Genomic DNA, 20,580 nt, shown 5'->3' on the forward strand with positions numbered 1-20,580 from the left:
CCCAGTTTAGGAGGGCCTAAATCTAAAGGGCACAAATTTAAGGAGACGGGAGGAAAGGTTTTCAGGGAAGCTGACGTGATACATTTTCTTGCACAAGGTGATGGGAATGTGGGATGAGCTGCTCAAGGAGGTGGTGGAAGCAGGTACAATTACAACATTGACAAGGAATCTGGACAGATGCATGTGTAAGAAAGGGTGAAAGGGATATGGACCAAACCCTGGCAATTGGGACTAGGTTAGGTAGACAACTTGACATGGATTAGTTGGGCCATGCTTGATAGATGGCGTTATTATCCTATGTAATCTCTGAGATGCAATGGTATTCTCAGCAATCCAAAAAGGTATGTGTTCTGTCCCATTCCTTGGAAAGATTTTCATGACTCGCATCTTCTTTTGAACCCTCACGGAAGTGACATTTCACAAAGTTCAAGTGAATGACAGCTTTTGGGTTCTGACAGAGAAGTGTATTCCGTCTTAACAACCAAGGCAATGCCTGGTACACAAGGAACTAAGAGGCAGAAAACATGGAATAAAGAGAGAACCAAGTTGTAGCTGGGAATTGTTGACGTGTGAACTAAAATTCCCTCATTGGGAAAGAGGCATGCATTGTAATATTTAAGAGAGCAAACATGGTTGAAATATGGAAACACTCAACACAGCAAATTTATTGATATTTTTAACAATTTTAATCACATGTAAAACATTCATTACAAATGTAATTCAAAAAAACCCATCCATGTTCATTGATTATTTCTCAAGTAATCATAGGACTTCAAATTCATGGACTTGAAAATTGAAGGCAGATCAATAGTGTGGTTCAGGGACTGAAGGGTGGGGAGTAGGAGTTCCTGGACGTCATGGATAGTTCCTCCATTTCTGCCCATGAAATGCTTCAGTGCTAAACTCAAACAGAAACCTTCAACCCAGTGAGTTGACCCTGGTGGTGGAATGGTGGAGTGGGAGAGGAGAAACTTTGGCCATTTGAAACTGGTGAATAGGATAGGGATAAGGAAATTGTCCTTGGAGACAAATTGATCCCACCATCCCCCCCCCTCCCCTCCCCCCAAGCCTCAGAGAGAGGAAACAGAAGTAGGGGTAAGTCTAAAGGTCTTGGTCCACAAGACCATAAGCAGTAGAAGCAACATTAGGCTATTCAGCCCCTCATGCCTGGTCCACTATTAAATGTGACCTGTTTAATTTCAGAAGGACTTGCCTGCTCCAACCACACATACCTTGATTTCTCTCAATAACATCTTTGCTAAATCTTCACCTTGCATCGACACTCCCATCCAAACACCATACCTGGAATTGCAAGGTGTCCAAAACTCAACTGAACTCAATGACACCCTCTGAGGCTGGGAACATCAAAGATGCACAGCCCTCTGAGTAAAAGAATTTCTGCTTATCCCAACTGGCTCACTTTTTAAAACAAAATTTCTCAGATTAGACTGCTCATCCAAAGGAAACAGTTGACCCAGTCAACCTTGTACATAATTTTATACTTTAATGAGGCAACTCTTATTCTTCCAAACTCTAAGATACAGGGCCATTCTACACAATCACATCTCACAGGACAATCCTCTTATCCCAGGAATGACTTGTTCATGTGATTCATATTACAGGACCATTTACATTGGTGTTAAAGTCTAACCCACCGCATATCTGAACAGTATTACCTTTGAAATTGAAGGTGGGAAGACATTTATGAGACCCCTCTGTCATCTATTAAATGGAGGTATGTCTTAATTGTGATAGTTTATATATCCACAAAAATATCAGTTAATGACTCATATATCCAATGGACTAGATTAGTGAATTCAGATAACCAGCCAATGGATAGAATTAAATAACAGTACAGACTTTAGTGAGGTTCCAATCCAGCAGAGTATGATGGCTGATCCAGATTTGTAGCAGTCACCTGATCGTGCCTGAGGGAAATGTGTCAGAAGTGTAAATGTGACTCAAGTCAGAAAGAACCTGGTTGAATTTTGGAAGTGTCTCCAGACAACAGAGAAACAGAAGGTCCTGTGTCCTATTCTGGGAAGAGACCACTTGCAGTCACACAATTGTCACACCAACAGAACTGAAGAATCAGATTTCTACTCAAGGTTAACACCGTCTGCTGGAGGTACCCAGCGGGTTGAGCACCATCCTTGGGAGATGAAGAATGGTTGATGTTTCGAGCCAAAACTTTCAGTTTGGCTTCAGATTCCAACATCTGTAGTCTCCTGTGTGTCTCCAGATTTCTACCCAAATGTTTTCAATAAATAAAATGGCTTCCATCACAGTCGTAGAGATGAAAAGTAAATCTTCTTGTTTCACCCAATTATCCGAGTTTTATAGCAAAGTTTATTGGAATTGACCAGCTGAGGATGCACATTTTACACCAACACTCAAAAGTCAAAACATCCCCTAACCACAGCAGTGGTTGAGTTCATCAGAGTTGGAGTGAAAGCAACATTTTCTCAATCATTTCACACCACTTTGGAAATTTCTTTAGTTGATTTGTCCACGTCAGCTTAATGTCAAGGCAAAATTGTTGATGCTAGTCCCCCATCCAATGTTCATTTGAGCGCTGCTGGGGAAACTAGACTTATTTGTTCTGGAGGGAATTTATCATTGGTCATACTTGGCATGAACAGGTGAGAGAGTAACAGAGGGTTGTAGAGCATGGAAGCAGGCCCTTGAAACCATCACGACTGCACCAACAGTTGAACAGCCAACTGCACTAATCCTATGAGACACACAGGAGACAGCAGATCCTGGCATTGGAAGCCATACACAATCTACTGGAGGAACTCAGCAGGTGGAGCAGCATCAGTAGGGGATAAAGAACAGTCAACATTTTAATAAAGGGTTTTGGTTTGAAAGCTTGATCATCCTTTATCTCCCACTGATGCTGCTCAACAAACGGGCTTTTTCCAGGAGCCAGTCTGGCATCACTAATCCTCTTCACTGCCCTGCATAACCACACAGTGTCAGATCAAGACCATTGTATGGATTACACGGTTGTCCAATGAAGATTCTACACAGCTTCAGTGGTGATCCTAATCTTTTTCTTTACTGCCACCTCCCCAACCCAGTTAAGCTCAAACCTGAACTGCCCACGTATTCCTGATCTTCTGATGTTCCAGGAACAATAACTCTGCAAGTTTCCAACAGCCCATTGGAGAGTCTCCTGTTTTGTGCCCAGAGCTGCTTCCCAAGAAACTGTGTAATTGCTGGATGCAAAAATGCTCTCTTCCTTTGATCAAACTGCTGGAACCCTGCTCCAGCCCCAATCCATCCTGCATATCTATTTGGCCGAGTATCTTGTTCGCCAGCCTGTCCTGAGGCCCAGCCTGTGGGCAATAGTGGCTGGCGCTCTCTGCCTTGAAGCCCTGGACACCTACCAAGCTTTGATTGGCAACTGTAGTGGGAAGACCCTAGGAATTGGGTCATCCTGAACTCTGTAGCAGCAGGCCTAGAATCATCATGTGTACTCATATGACTGCACCCATCAGGTGCATGAGAAATTTCACAGTGTTGAATGCCAATCATGGAAACATAGATTTATCATTTGCCATGCTGAACCTCAAAAGACTGCCATGCTCATAGTTAAGACCCCTGGATGTGATCCCAGTTTCAGACCTCACTTGACAGACTGGATCACAGGCAGCACTTGCTCTCCCTTGATGGGGTAATGGTATGCCAGATTATTTGTTGCACCAAATCCCCTGAAGTTGACCTTGAATGCTTTCACAAGGCTCACTGGGTGAGGGAGTGAAGACCACCAAACCACCTCTGGGTCAATGAAGGAATTAGAGGGACAGAAGAAAATGCTGAATGCAGTCCAAACACTCAACCAGCACTGGTGACCAAAGAGCTGGACCAGCCTTTATACTCAATTTTACTCCTGTGCAACATCCCAATTTGACCTTCAACATCAATCAAGACATTCAAAAATTAGCTAATTTTCTGTTGTCATTGTTTGGATGGATGATGGGAACTATACTTCTCAGGCAGTCTCCACAGAATGCACAGTAAATGACAGCCATCAGGTCAAATTAGATACTTCTTGTCAATAACAAAGTCCCTGACATTACCATGCAAATATTATTTTTATAGGCAGATCTGAATTTTTGCTTGATTTTCATTTTATTTCATTTCTTTACTTTTCTCTACCTTTTCCCTCCTGCCTCATGTTTGTTTATCTTCTCATCCTGCTTCCCTCATTTTTCTCCTGACTCGTTCCCTTTGTTTTCTCTTCACTTTATGAACATTACCACACAGTACAGGCCCATCAGCCCACGATGTTGTATCGACCTATGGAAACCCACTCCACAACAATTTCCCCCTCCCTCACATCCATAACCCTCAATTTTTCTTACATCAACGTGCCTATCGAAGAGTCTTTTGAAGGTCCCTATTGTGTCGGCCTCCACCACCACTCCTGGCAATGCAGTCCAGGCACCCACCACTTTCTGAGTAAAAAACGTACCTTTGACATCTCCCCCAATCTCAACCTTAAACCAATAACCTCTGGTATTTGCTAACATTGCCCCAGGAAAAAGGGTGCTGGTTGTCCCTTATATACCTCTACTAAGTCATCTCTCATCCTTTGCCACTCCAAACACCCTAGCTCTGTCGACCTTGCTTCATATGACATGTTCTCCAATCCAGGCAATTTCTGGCATATCTCTGCTCCCAAGATCCCTTGTTCATTAACCACGTACTCCACCTTCAAGTTTGACCTTCCAAAGTGCATCACTTCACACTTAGCGTTATGAACTCTCTTCTTCACTTGTTCATCTCTTTCACTTCATTTTCTCTCCAGTTCTTCAATCCTCCTTTCACTTTCTCTGTCCGTACAACTCATTCTTGCTTAACTTTATTCTTTCATTCCCTTTGTTATTCTTTCCTTCATTTTCTCGAGCTATCTCCCAACTGTGTTTTCCTCTCTTTTTCTCCTTCCTGCACATTCTCTCAAAGGCAACATTACAAACAATTAATCAGATTTTAGACAAGTGGTTCAGTGTGGAGGGAAAAAAAATCAAGCTCCTTGTGGTTGGTAATCAGGTCAGGTTCCACTGGACAGCAACAACCTTTCTGGTGAGATGGGGTGCAGGGGAAGAAAGAATTAGCAGACAGACGTAACACCAGTTATTTAAATCTCAACCTTATTTTAAAATGCAAAGGGATTGGGCATATATTTTAAGAAACTCCTATATTTAAAATACATGTGAAATGGCATCTAGGCTCTGATAGCTCTTGTAAACCAGGGATCACGAGTTTATTCCTCGCTGGGGCCTCATTTCTGTGAGGGGTGCTAGACAAAGTGGCAACTTACTGTCTTCCTAATTGTAGACAGAGTTAAAGAATTTCATGTATGTTACATTCAAAATGTAATATGTGCAATAATGGAACTTTTAACTTTTTTACCTTTAGGACACACAGAGGTCTCGTGCATAGTTTTAAAAAAATAAAGAAGTTGAATTGTTTGGAGATATTTGGATTTTCAAATTTGAACATTTGATCAGATACAAATATCAGTAAAAAAATACATCCAAAGAAATAACAGTGTTTGCTGTGAGTGGGCTTGTTCTGCTTAATATAAAAATGTTATTTTCACATCTTTAGAATGATCAGTGAGAACTTGGGAACACTACAAACCCTTGATTTTATTGTCATGACATCAACATATTAATCAGTAAATTATATTTGCACAGTGATTCTGTCATGGCACAAGTAATCCAGGGGCCTCATTAATAATGAAATAAGCATTGAAAAAGTGAGGAATTAAAATTCCTCAGTTTTTAAGCTGATATCAGTAATAAAGATCATAAAACTACCAGATTGTTGTAAAACTCCATCTGGTTCACTAACGTCCTTCAGGAGGTGAAGTCATCCTTCTTATCCAGTCTGACCTCTGTGTGTGTGTGTGTGTGTGTGTGTGTGTGTGTGTGTGTGTGTGTGTGTGTGTGTGTGTGTGTGGTGTGTCTGCATGCAGATGCACATACAAAGATACACCCACACAAACTTGCAGATGTACCCATTCTACACAAATGTACACCAAATACTCACAGACACATGCAAACACAGATAATGACACCCAATCCCCCTGTCACACACCCACCTTCACAAATATAAGCAGTATGGAATATAAGGAATTAGTTAAGGCTGATCATAATTCTTGGACAGATAATTTGCTGAAAGCTGATCAGATGAGGGATTTAGCATTGAAGTATTCTCCACATTTCAAATGACTTAATCACCCCTTGGACAAAGGTTTTTTTTAATCATCCAGACTTATTTTAATCTTTTGCATGGGAGAATTTACACAGAAACCCAATTTAAATTGGACTTGAGAAAATGACAGGGAAATGGAAAATTAAATACTAAAACCTTTTTAGAAATTATTGTTAACTTGATCTTCTATGTAGGGCTTGATTAGCTGCAGTTCAGATTGCACAATACTAGTGTCTACTGATTGATATGTAAAACCAGACTGTTGAAGGAAGAAGTATTTGCTGTGGTTGGATAAATTCAAGAATAAAGGGACATATTTTTGTCAATGATGCCCATACCCAGTGAATTTAAGTCATAAAAGGAAATAAATGACTTGTTCCAAGAGCTATTTTCTATGAACATTCAATAGAAAAAAAAACACAGCAAGAACTGTTTGCATAGTAAGGTTGAGGTGTGGGAACTTTCAGCCCCATATGTCAGGGGCTACATCATGAATGAGGGTTTTTCACTTGTTCTGTCAAAGTAGATGGTATAAAGGTAGCAGCACGCTGGGACAGATTAGGTCATTCTATAGTGGAACCAACTCAGGAGCTTGAATAGTTTCCTCCTTTTAAAAAAAAAATTCTAACATCTGTTTTCCACCCACATGATTGCTTAAAATCCCAACTCATTGATTGCCTAGAACTGATTAACCAATAAGCCGTTCTGATTACAAATCTTCCAAAACAGGCAATCACATTGCTCGGAACATCAGAAGTGCCAGAAAGCTATTTTTTTCAAAAGGTGCACTGCTGGAGAATTTTTTTCACATGAAGTACAGTACATTAATTGCCTTATTATCAGAATACCAACATTAAAGCCATTTACACTGAATATACAAAATACTGGGGTAGACTGCTCAATTGTTTGTTGGGGACGTAAACTGTAAAGACGTGACCGTGTAAAAGGCTTGTGCACATGTATATCTACACACGGCTGGTACACCGAACTATGTCTTGCTTAACATTACAGTAAAACATTGTCCGGTTGCAATACAACCATGACCTTTTTCAATATAATACATATAAAATCAGTAGAATTACGCAAACCAATCTTAGTCAAGGTTAAACAGGTGGCAAGCTCTCATTCCGAGTTGTAACAGATGTAGCTGGCACAATTAGTTGAGAGCCAGTGTGGTGTGAGTATTTGGAAAAGATCACTTCAGTGCAATCCAACACATACAGAACGTGCATTCAGGACTCCTCGAGGCTACCAGCTCATGAGTGAGTTCTGACCAAGTGTCATAAAATAAATCTGACTGCTTCCGCCAGATGGAGCTGAGGCGAAGAACACCTAAAAAGGGAATAAAGTGGGAGAGTGTTAATGATCAGTGAGGAAGTCTACCTATTTTAAATAGAGACTGTAAATAACAAGCATTAAAGCACTAGTGCATAAATTAGTTCAAGGTCATCATACTCTTCATCAGCTCAACCAGCCGCTCACCTTGTAACATTTATATTCCTATTTAATCCTCCTGGGAAACTGTTAATTGAATCGTCACATGCCACAGCCTTCCACAAAAGTATAGCATCATTATACCTGGATGCACAACCTGGAATATTTACACTGGGCACATTCGCCATATTATAGGGGCTGTATCGGTGAAAGATGTTGTCAATTACATCCTGCCTCTGCAAGACTGAAAGAAATTCTGGCATTTATCTAAAGGCTTTAATTTCCTCCTAATGTTCCAAACAACCACACAGCATGAGAGTGTCTGACATTAAATCTACTCCCCTCTCCTTTCTCCACTGCCTTGCAATTATTGTCTTCATTTTCAAGATTCTCCTTCCAGGATCCATTCAGGAAGTGCATCATTACTCACTGAGTAAAATAACAAAATTCTTTACGCACACACACACATATTTTATTTACATATATACATATAAATATGCTCTATTGAGCTTTATACTGGCTGAATCACAGTGTGGTACAGTTACCATGTAAAGCATTGGATCAGAGGTGAATCTGCAGGATCACTGGGGTCTCCCTTTGCCTCCATCAGTGTAATCTACTGGCTGAAGAGGACTTGCAAAATCGTTAAGGACCCTACCACCTTGCACACAGGATCTACCAGCGACTCCCGTCGGCAGAGATGTGGAAGTATCAGAGACAGATCCACCAGGCTGAGAAAAAGCTTCTTCCTACAGGCAGCAAGACTGCTGAATGACTGACGAACTGCTCATGAACAATCCCGCCGAGACTATTATTTATTTAACAGTATCTATTTAGTTTTATATATGTACTGCATATAAATTGCTTGTAAATATGTGTCTTATGTCTATATATGTGTTTCCATGTTTATACTCTGAAGACTGAAGAACTGTTTTGTCCAGTTGTACGTATGCAATTGAATGATAATAATAAACAAACAAACTATATCCTCTAATTTCCAAACCAATACAACATTTCTTCCTAAAGATTACATCGATAAACATCGATAAAGTTTTTTGAATACTTCTGTTGTCTTTTCCGAATAATGTTGTTTGGAAAAGAATCCAACCTTTTCAACTATCTCTGAATTATATTTCATTTATACTGTTGCTATTGGTGTATCTTACATATCTCTGTAGCTGTAGCAAGTTTGGGGCATTGCAAATCTGTTTAATGACAATAAACTCATCATATTATGGCATATCAACATCAATGTAGAGACCCTTTTTTCTCATTCTTACATTAACAGGATACATGTATCAGCAAAAAGTGAATAAAATCAATACATGATCACTCAATCAAGTTTAAAGGAATAGACAAAATGGATCAATGCTAATCAAGATGTCACAAGCAGCTCAAGGTATCACGGTCTGATTTCAGGTGCTATTGGTTTGTAGAAACCACTCCTGTTTCCCCCCTTGTGGTGAGTTGGGAAATTAAACTAGAATCCTTTTGTGGGTCAGTGACAAGGAGAATTTAAAGGGAGTGGATGGGCATGTGTGAGAAGCAACAATTGCATAGCCACAGGAAAGGCCGCCATGGTTATCGTAGCAGTTAGCGCAACGCTGTTTCAGTGCCAGTGACCGGGGTTTGAATCCGGTGCTGACGTTCTCCCTGTGTCTGCGTAGATTTCCTCTGGGTGCTCCGGTTTCCTCCCACCCTTCAATGTACTGGGAGTTTTAGGTCAACTGGGTGTAATTGGACGGCACGGGGGATCATGGGCCAAAAGGGGCCGTTATTGTGCTGTATGTCAAAATGTAAAAATCTGAAAAAACAAGGAGAGGAGGAATGGGACTGATGGGACAGTTTCCCTGGAAACTAGCATGGACATGATGAGTGGAATGGCCTCCTTCTGCATCATTAAAAGAAATCCCTGAAATGTGATTCAAACCATCAGCTTACTGATTTGGAAACTCTTCAAGCTGAGTTGATGGTTGACGGAAAACAGATCATTTTACTGGACCAATACTGAGAAAGGGGAAATAACTTGGAACATCGAGTTCCTCTTGTCATACTCCAGCACTTGTATTATATGAAGATTCAATGACAAAGATGGTTAAGTCAACGACCCAGAAACCTCTGGCCCAATGTGGACAATAAATGTTTCAATCCTTAAACAGTGTGTACTCACCTTGTCATTCCTCTCACACAAGAACTTCAGTTTCTGTTCCCTCTTGTGCATGAACATACCATCAAGTCGTCCGTTCTCGACAGAACGCAGCTCAATTGCTTTCTCTCCCCAGCCCATGATTTTATTTGACTGGATGTAGGCTGTAAAAATAAGAAATGCAAAAAATACAAAAATAATAATATTTCATGTGTAAGGGCTCTGCCAGAGACTTAATATTTCTTCTCTTCAGCTAACAGATGATTCGACTTTTCTTCACTTGCCTGTTGAAGGAAGTGAAATAAACCAGGAGCGTCAGTTGCTACCTTTCCCTTGCCTGATCTAACATCGACCAAACTTGATCATTAACTCAATTCCCTGAGCTCACCGATCTAACTCAACAGAAGTTGAGAGGGAGAAGGAAGATGAATAAAAGTTATTCATCAGGGTCTTTGTCTTGGCCAGTGGCCAATATTGCTCATAAAGATCATAAGAAATAGGAGTCGGTCCTCTGGTCCGTCGAGCCTGCTCTGCCATTCAATAAGATCGTGGCTGATCTGGCCATGGACTCAGCTCCTCCTACCTGTTCCCTACCTACTATCTGTTCCCCATAACACCCAGCTCTTTTATTTGCCACAAATCTATCAATTTATGTCTTAAATACATTAATTGAGGCAGTCTCTATTGATTCCTTGGGCAGAGAATTCCATAGATACATTACTCGCTGGGAGATGCAGTTCCTCCTCCTCTCCATCCTAAATTTACTCTTAAGGATCTTGATGCTGTTAGTTCTTGTCTTACCTTGCTTTTATCTTATCTATTCCTTTTATAACTTTATACATCTCCAGAAGATCACCCTCATCCTTCTTAACTCCAATGAATATTGATCCAGGACCTAAGCAGATCTAATGTGCCATGAAACACCTTGCCTCAATGAGGCAAATTAATTTATAAGTCACAAGAAATGTTGATGCCCTTCCTCCAGATTGCATATAAACTTTTCACATCTACTTTCAGAATCTTGTTACTAACATAACATTGGGCTGTATCAGCATAGCAGATAATAGCAATGCTATTACAGTGCCAGCGATACGGGTTTGAATCTAGAACTATCTGTATGGAGTTTGTCTCCCTGTGTTTGCGTGGGCTTCCTCCATTTTTCCCCCACCCCCCCTACCAAAAATGTACAGGGTTGTAGGTTAATTGAACAGAACAGGTTCATGGGCCAGAAGGGCCTGTAACAGTTCTATATAAAAAAAATATTCTTATGTCTGTGAAATTAGTGCAGAAGTGTGCTTTTACCCAGGGGCAGTTAACTCCCTGGGTTTTGTGGACCAATTGAGCTGTATTAGTATGTAAATTATCTTACACTGAGGCCATGATATTTACCGATTACAGTTTCCCATTCGACACAGCTTAACTGACCAGATGTGCCAACATTTAATGGTTTGTAGTCCATCAAATTAAAGAGAGACAACAACAATGAGTTATTTGGCAGAATGAATTTCAAAACAAAAAATAAGTGAAGTGATCATTATATTGAATAAAGAACACTGGCTTGATGGATTAAACCAGGGAAGAATGTAGACCCCCCCCCCCCCCCCGGTTTCACTGCACATTTTTATTTTGCTGTAGCTCACATTTTGTGCATTTAGATCTGTGACCGATGAATACGTTAGGAGGATTTGTGCATAAATTGAATATGAAATGATATTTTCAGCATTCTGTGTTGTGTCCCAGATCTGTCAGTCCCCATCTCGCTTCAAACAAAAATCCAGTTGTTCTCTTTCTTGCTATTGATGATCTCTATCTCAGGAGCCAACTCATTAAAACAGCTCCTTTGCAAATAGGACTAGAGTTCTGTTCCTCCTTTTGAAAAATTCCCAAATACTGGGATTACTGGAGCAGAACCAGTGAATAACTAAACGAGGCAGCAGGCACTGGTGTACAACATTGAAATTTGAGCATCAATTCAATTTTTGGATCAGATAGAATGTATTTTACTTTTTCCTAACCTACATGTGTGATCATTTTGAATTTCAGGTTGCTTTAAACAGTTGAGATTGGAAACACAACTGTCAGAATTCCTGGTAACTCATCAAATGAAGGGGGTGTGCTGGAAGCTGAAGCTGTAAGTATGGAGAGAGATTTAAAAGAGCAAATATTTAGGCCAGTGCTGAGGGGAATTATTGTAGCCTTCAACAATGGGCATATAGTAATATAGTAATAAGTTGCTGGACCATCAGCGGGAATCTGGATCTCTGATCTATAAAATTAGCTCAGTTGACATCTGGACAATGCAACAGTCTTAGCTGTTTCCTCATTCACAGCTTCTGAACTCCACCACTTAAAAATAAAAACAATTGTTGATGTGAATGCAATAATGGAAACAAGCTGAACATTTCTGGTATTCCTGGAGAGAAATGGGCAATGTCTCAAAAATGGGTCCTGACCCAAAACTTTGACTGTCCTTTGATCTCCATGCCTGACCCACTGATTCCCTCCAACTTATTGATTTTTTAAAATGTATTATTTAACATTTTTAAAACCATAATAACATTGATGATAATAAATTCATATACAGAAAATATATAGATAATAACAAACCCCCTCCAACCTCCCTCTCCGTCCCCACTAATACCCACCCTCCTCCCCCTATATCTACCCACTAAAAGAAAGAAGAAAGGAAATCATGAATTATACAAATATTCAACTATTCAGCTGTGAAAACCAAGACTCCACACCAGAATAGATTGAGAGTTCAAATTTTTAAGAATGGACTCCATACTTTTATAAAAAAATGATATTTATCCCTCAAATTATGTTATTTTTTCAAGAGGAATACAAGATTTCATTTCAGTGTGCCATCTTTCCATTCCTAAAACTAAGTCAGGTTTCCAAGTAATAGCCAAACGTTTCTTAGATACAGTCAAAGTTAAATGTAAAAATTCAATTTGATACATAGTCAATCTTAATCTTAAAACAATTGTCTTAATTTCTCCTAATAAAAACAACATTGGATTAAACAGAAGTTCAACTTTTAATACTTTTTCCTAACCTTCTTATTGTTTGTTCAAACACCTACAGTTGCTTGCAATCCCCAATCTTCAGGATTCAGTCTGGCCTTTCAACATGGGAGCAGAAGGTGATCGTTCAACCCTTCTGCCAATTAACAAGACTGGGCTTGATCTTTTCTGTCAAATTCAATTGCCCAGAGTTTCACTTGCACAGGTAGCCATACATTACTAGATGAGAAATTACTGAGGTACATTTTGTTCACCTTCTCCCATTCTGGTGGTCATGTTATGATCACTGATGGAGAAGTGGTCTAATCAGAACAATTAATCTCTAACAAGTAGTGGGCAACAGACTCAAAAAAGACTCACCAAATCCTTCAGTGTTGGAGACCAGAGCTGTCTGTCATGGTCATCTCATGACACATCTCCAATTATTACCACTCTGTAATTAAAATGTTATTTTCCAGAAGAGTTCTATCCAATTGAGTGAACCAACTGCTGGCACTGTGAAAACTGATCACAAACCAAACTTTCCAATTTTGAAAGTTTCAATTTGAAAAATATCCTTCAAGGATACAGTGACTCCTCAAGTTTATGAATGGTCTAGCTTATGGAAATCTGACCACACAAATTTTTCCATACATTGTAAAAGCTTTCTTCAAGCTAATAATAACAATAATAAAATGTTTCATGGTATTTATTAATATCTACATACAGTATGTTCCATCAATTTAATTGTAAGTACTGTAATGGAATATTTGGGAGATACATTAGTAAAATTAGAGTAGGTTATATACATACACTTTAAAACAGATCTTATTTGAAATACGAAGAATTCATATTCAGTTAACTTTACAGAAACTATGGAGTATGCTATGCACAGTTCACAAGTAGGTGCTAATAAAAAATTATGTCAAGAAATGAATAGACCATTGTCTTGGACTGGAGTCAGGTTGGCTGTGTTGAACATTTTTACTAGACCTGATCGTTCTGCAAAGTGCTCACTCAAAGGTCACCCCTGGGTTTTGTTTACCTAAAAACAGCAGCTTGACCAAGAAGACTAACTCCTATTGTTTGTTGGAGAAGGTCAGGGGTTTTGCAAATGAGAGTCACATGGGCTTTCTGGCAGTTGGAGAGAGAGAGAGAGAGAGAGAGAGAGAGAGAGAGAGAGAGAGAGAGTAAGAGAGAGAGAGAGAGAGAGAGAGAGAGAGAGAGAGAGAGAGAGAGAGAGAGACTGCTGAAACAAGCAGAAGCTGGTTGGAACTGAAACAAACACCAGAGCAGCAGATGACTAGAAGTGTTATCTGTCTGATGTTTCTCTTGGAATAAGTGGAACAGAAAGGAACTCTGTTATAGTCTGAAAGAAAGAGGTTATCATCTGGAGAACCCTGAAGGGGCAAGTTTCATCAGCAAGACATTGAGGTGACTAATGGTGGCACCTCAGTTGTGGAAATCCTGCAACAACAAATCTCTGCAAACCCTACGAGAACCTTCCTGAGCGGTAAACATTTACCTTTTGAGCACCAAAGCCTGGTGAACTTTATACATGTTAAATTCTGTGCACAGTATAAGAATTGCCTGCAACCAGAGAACTTAGAAGAATGAGAAGTGAGATTGAACTGTGAACCAAGGAACTTTTCTTACATTTACACACACATCACATACACATGCGCTTAGATTTAGAAGGGGGTTAAGTTAATAGAGATAAGTTAAAGTTTGATTCTGTTTTCATGTTTAAAGATAATTAAAAACAACTTTTGTTTAAGTAACTACTTGTCTTGGTGAATGTCTATTGCTGCTGGGTTTTGGGGTCCTTTGGGCTCGTAACATTTATGTAAGGATGAAATTAAAGAATTATGGCAAGAATATGTGGAGTGATTCAATATGGGCTAGCACAGAAAATGGATATATCTGGCTTACGGAGAAATCGGCTTATAGATAGTTCTCAGCAACAGAACCCTTATGTAACTCATGAACTACCTGTATTCAAACTTCACTTGCTGGTGATGTTTTGTCAGCTGCTATTGTTAGTGGATGAGATTACTGCTTAATGTAAGCACCAATGAATCACACTGCAACTTGATATGCTCAGCTCAAAATGAGAGTGGAGGGAGATTCTTTAAAACGAGAATGTGATAAACACCTGAAATTTTTTTCAAATGCCACGCTATAGGAAAAGATTTGGTGAAGCTTGGATTGCTATTTCCGAGAACTGGGAGACACACTATAGATTAATTGGTTCTTTTTTGAGCCTTAAAATTTGAAGTAAAGTTGTGGAGCTTGAAGAGATTCTGCTGCATCAGGTTGTTAGGATTCATGTAGGGCATGATGAAGAGACTCCTAATAGGGCCCTTCATCCCATTCAATCAGCACTAGCCTTCAGCATTTTCCACATTCTACCACTCACTTACTCACCAGGGGCAATTTAGAACAGCCAATTAACTTAAAGATGCATATCTTCAGGGTGTGGGAGGAAACTGGAGCAAGCAGTCACAAGGCGAACATGCAAACTCCACCCGAGGCCAGGACTAAACATGGGTTTCTATCACTGAGAGGCAGTGGATCTGCCTGCGTCAGTGCTGCCAGTAGATCTGCTGCCTCTCAGGAGCCTAATAGCTTTAATATGCCTGAGATTTTCTGATCTTGGAAGCTAAACAGGCTCAGGCCTTGGAGGAAAGTCCGCCTAGGAACACCAGGTGCTGTAGGCTTCTGTGAGGGGCACTAAACAAAGTGGTGACTCTCTGTCTGCCTTACGGTAGACAAAAGTTAAAGAATTTCATGTATGTTACATTCTAAATGTAGTATCACGTGACAAAAATTTGACGTTTACCCAATGATGAACAGTGGGCAGTGAAATGAGAGTGACGTTATAATGAGACAATAAAGGGGATAGGAGTTAAACAGGAAAATCTGCAGATACTGGGGTCAAGTGCAATACAAAAACGTGCTGGAGAAATTCAGGAGGTCACGCAGGATCCACAGGAAGTGAAGGGTAACGCACGTTTCATGACGAAGGGCACAGGGCCGAAATGCCGGTTCCCCTTCATTTCTATGGATGCTGAGTTTCTCCAACACTTTTGGGGAATTGTAAAAGCAAAATGGTAACTCCACCTGGGCCGGACTTTCTCGCAGCCCAGGAGCTGGGCTCTAGAATTCCTTCATTGAGCATCTCTACCTGTCTTTCTTCCTGAAAAATGCCACTTCAAAAGCTCACCTCTTTCATCAAGTGAGCTGCAAAGATGTGATAATCGTGGACATTGCCTGAATTTTTGGGGTTGACAACGTTTTCTGCTTTTTTTGACTGAGGCATCACCTTAACTTTTATTTGGAAAGAGATCAATCATGACTGATCTCATACTTCACAGCAACACACTGTTAATCCAGCACACTAGCACCCTTCTTGACTCAGAGCTTCTTGACAATTGGATGTTTTCCCTATTCTTCCAAAACACTATTTCATGCAGTTTGTTTTCGGATACTGAAATTTTATTTTCAATGAAATCAGTAGGGAGCATGAGAAAAGGGGCCCTGCTGAGTTTAATAGCAATGCAGGAAATGGGCCATTAATGGGTTTTAAGGAAGTATGGGAAATAGGGGGCAGGTGAATTTAAGGAAGGAGCTTTCAGTAAGTTTCACATGAGCACACCATTTCTCAGGAGTGAATTTTGAGGTTATATTACTTCTGGCTAAAACTCAAACATTGCTTGATACCCTGGCCTTTCCTCTCTAAAAAAACATCTTTATTTATCTCTCTGTTTGTTCATGATCAACCTCAACCCAGCTTTAATAAAGAGGGATTATTGTCGACCTGAACACAATCAGAAGCACTTGTTCCTGGACAGTGAGTGTCCCTGTCACACCTCAAAGTCATGAGCATACTCCTTCGCTCCTGGGTTATATTTCACTTGAAGGATTACGAGGATGCCAATACCAATACCCCCCCCCCCCCACCTCCCGAGTGCAAAGTCCTGCAAAAGGTAGTGAACATGGCCCAGGATACCACAGGCAAAACCTTCCCCACCAACGAGAACGTGGAGTCGTCAGACAGCAGCAGCAATCACCAAGGATCCACAGCACCCAGCACATGCTCTGTTCTCACTGCCACCATCAGGGAAAAGGTATAGATGCCACAAGACTCACACCACCAGGTTCAGGAACAGCTGCTCCCCCTCCACCATCAGACTCCTCAACAACAAACTCTTTTGCACTTTCTTGCTTGTTTTTTTTTAACTTCTCTGTATTGCACAGTCAGTTGTTTACATTTGTTTATTTGTTTGCATGTATACATTGAGTACAGTTATTTTTTTGCACCCCCAACAAGTGGTAATTTTCCCTTGTCTGCAAGAAAAAGAATTTCAGGGTTGTAAGTGATATCATGTATGTTCCCTGACAATAAATCAGAAATCCACTAAACGAATACAACTAAGATGTGCTGACATTAAAAAGGGTTCAGAGGAGGTTCACAAGGATGATTCCAGGAATGAAAGGGTTATCAATACAAGGGACGTTTGACAGCTCTTGACCTGTACTCAGCGGAATTTAGGAATGACTAAAGGCATGGATAGCGTAGATGTAGAAAGGTTGTTTCCCATGGTGGGAGCATCTTGGACAAGAGGGTGCAATTTCAGGATTGAAGGATGTCGCTTCGAACAGAGATGCGGAGAGATTTCTTTAGCCAGAGGGTGGTGAATCTGTGGAGTTTGTTGGAGTAGGCGGTTGTGGAGGCCAGATCATTGGGTGTATTTAAAGCAGAGGTTGATAGGTTTTTGATTGGCTATGGAAACAAAGGTTATGGGGAGAAGGCCGGGCAGAGGGACTGAATGGGAAAATGGATCAGCTCATGATTGGCTGGTTGGGCAGACTTGATGGGCTGAATGGCCTATTTCTGCCTCCATGGTCATGGTCAAAGCTCCAAATGATCGGGATTCAATCAAAAGAAATACAACCTTTACTGCTGCAGGTAAATTCTGGTTTGTGGGGCGATAGGTACAAGTTGCATTCCCATCTTTTAGAACAACAGATTGGGAAAGTTGCCTGGCCCCCCCTCTCCTATCTCAGCCCCCTCTCTTCTATCTCCCCCCAACACCCCTTTTGTCAAGAAGATACGCAAACTTGAAAACACAAATCTCCAGATTGAAGGATTGTTTCTTTCCTGCTTTTAGAAGACCTTCGATAGATCTCTCATTGCTAAAAGATGATGCCCTGAAATGTTTTAATCACACAAAAATCTCCAACTCAGGCCAGGCCCTTCAGCCAATAGTGTTGTGCTGCCCTATTAACCTACTTTAAGAACTGTTTAGAATTTCCCTACTGCTTAACCCTCCATTTTTCAGTTTCATGTATCTATCCAATAGTTTCTTAAAAGATCCTATTGTACCTGCCTCCACCATCGGTCCCAGCAGCAGATTCCATGCACCCTTGTGTTAGCCATTTCAGCCCTGGGGAAAAAGCCTCTGGCCATCCACACAATCAATGCCTCTCATCTTATACCTCTATCAGGTCACTCCTCATCCTCCGTCATTCCAAGAAGAAAATATCAAGATCACTCATCCTATCTTCACAAGGCAAGCTCTCCAATCCAGACAACATCCTTGTCAATCTCTTCTGCTCCTCTCTGTAGCATCCACATCCTTTTTGTAGTTGTCCCTGCATCCTGTAGTTTTCCCTGCGTCCTGTAGTTTTCTTTACATCCTGAATTTTGGAGCACTCTACCCTGCAATCTTGATTACTGTATCGCGATATTCTGCACTTTGTTTTGATATTACACTATCTGCTGCACTTAAGTATGGGGTGACTTGATGGATAGCATGCAAAACAAAGCTTTTCTGCATCCTGCTTCACGTGACAACAATTCATTTCAGTTACCTGGTAGAAATAGTACAGAGTTCAAGACAGGCAACATAAATAAACCAAGGACTACGGGCAGACTTACCAATTGAGGTGGGCATCTCTCCCCATTGCATGACTGTCTCCTTTGTGATCCATCCATAGGTGTTAATGTAGATCCCTTCATCCTCGTAGCAAATCAGCAGCTCCATTCCATTTGTGTTGGGAAGGATGATGATGGCATGTGGCTGGATACTGCCCTGAATCTGAATTGTGAAACATTACTATTTTCCCAGAAAATGAACTGCATGGCAATTGCAAACACATTGGCCACAGAGGGAGTAACACAACATTTCATGCACAAGAACGTTACAATAATATTCATTACTTAGAATCTTTTTTAAAACAAGTCTTGTCATCGAACAGAGCGGGAAAGAGATTGAATTGTTTTTTTTCTCTCTCTACTTGCCAGGCTGTGTGTGTTTAAGCAGGTGGTGGAATCCCATTTCTCAGCAGCCACTATCCTCACCATCAGGACAGGCATCCAGAGTCGTAGGGCAATTTTCATCCGCTGCCTTGTTATTCTCATGAGGTATGTGTGATGAAGGCAGCAAGGACAGTTCTCAAATTTCAATCGCCGGGCTTGCAAACAGGACTGCGAGACTTGACAGCAAGCCAGCTTAATAAAGGCTGCCTTGCCATCAGGTGATATCCAAAGCCAGATAGCCTGCCACTGGAGGAGTCCACACCAGCAGCATGCCACGTAGCATCAAGGCATCAAGGGGGTGCATTATTTTTGGAGCCCATGAAAGCTGGGAGGGGGGAAATAACAAGGGCAGATCAAACAAATCATTCTGCCTCAGAGTTCTATGCTGCAGTTGGAGGAGCTTAACCATTTCATTCCTAGGACGAGCAGCAATGTGAAATTTTTCCTCCACTCCTGATTATTTAATTTATATCATATTGGACAATATTAATATCCCCATCTGACACACTTCTAATTGCTGTCTATTATCAAAGGTAACTGGAGGGCATGGTAAATTAATGAATTTAAATTTCCTGTCTTGAAGTCATTTTTGCACTAGATGATTGAATAGTTATTATCATTTTTTAGTATTTATTGTCTCTTTTTAATTCAATTTCTCTAATAGTTTTTTTTTGACACTTCTAATTGCTGTCTATTATCAAAGATCACTGTAGGGCATGGTAAATTAATGAATTTAAATTTCCTGTCTTGAAGTTATTTTTGTAATAGATGATTGAATATTTATTATCTTTTTTTAGTATTTATTGTCTCTTTTTAATTTAATTTACTGTAATAGTTTTTTTTTGTAAAGTATCTGTTCAGCTGTAGCAAGTAAGAATTTTGGTGCATATGTACATTATATAATGTGTATGACAATAAACTCATTGACATTGTCATCAAGATACCTTGATGAAGGGCTCAAGCCAGAAATGTTGGTTATATATTTCTATCTTTGCTATATAAAGGACACTGCTTGACTGGCTGAGTTTCTCCAGCCTTGTGTTTTTACCTCAATCATGACATCTGCAGACTTTTGTAATTTACCAATATCTGGGCCCTCTTTATCCCCTTATCAATTTCCTGCACTGACAACCTGTGTTTTCTAAACACCCACTCCACCATGTGTGACTCATCTTCCTCCAAATGACCCCTTTGCTTTTCTTGCCTCTCTCTGCATTTGTCTGGCACCTGCCAATCTACTACCTCAGGTTGCTATACTTGACCTCTCCCTCACTCACCAATCCCACATGGGGTCCCTGTCTGACCCCTCCCACACTGTCCTCTTTAAACAAGTTTCTTTTCTCCATATCCCCAGGTTGATGAGAACATTGACCATCTTTTTTTCTCCCACCGATGCTGTTCAACCCACTGAGTTCATCCAGCAGAATGTGTTTAGCTTCAGA

At 40.5% G+C, this 20,580-nt stretch overlaps 1 protein-coding gene across 5 annotated transcripts in view; it reads right to left on the bottom strand.

Moving 5' to 3' along the window:
- Positions 1-663: 663 nt before the first annotated feature.
- Positions 664-20,580, bottom strand: part of LOC138740600 (mitogen-activated protein kinase kinase kinase kinase 4) — a 270,004-nt gene continuing 250,087 nt past the window's right edge. For all 5 annotated transcript variants that reach the window (XM_069893467.1, XM_069893469.1, XM_069893466.1 and 2 more), the window contains 3 exons: positions 18,758-18,917; positions 9,833-9,972; positions 664-7,560 (listed from right to left, as the gene is read on the bottom strand). In XM_069893467.1, the coding sequence (XP_069749568.1) occupies positions 7,477-7,560; positions 9,833-9,972; positions 18,758-18,917 (384 nt within the window). In that variant the 3' untranslated portion in view covers positions 664-7,476. The remainder of the gene's footprint in view (positions 7,561-9,832; positions 9,973-18,757; positions 18,918-20,580) is intronic.

This window comes from Narcine bancroftii, chromosome 8 (assembly GCF_036971445.1).
Source record: "Narcine bancroftii isolate sNarBan1 chromosome 8, sNarBan1.hap1, whole genome shotgun sequence".
NCBI lineage: Eukaryota > Metazoa > Chordata > Chondrichthyes > Torpediniformes > Narcinidae > Narcine > Narcine bancroftii.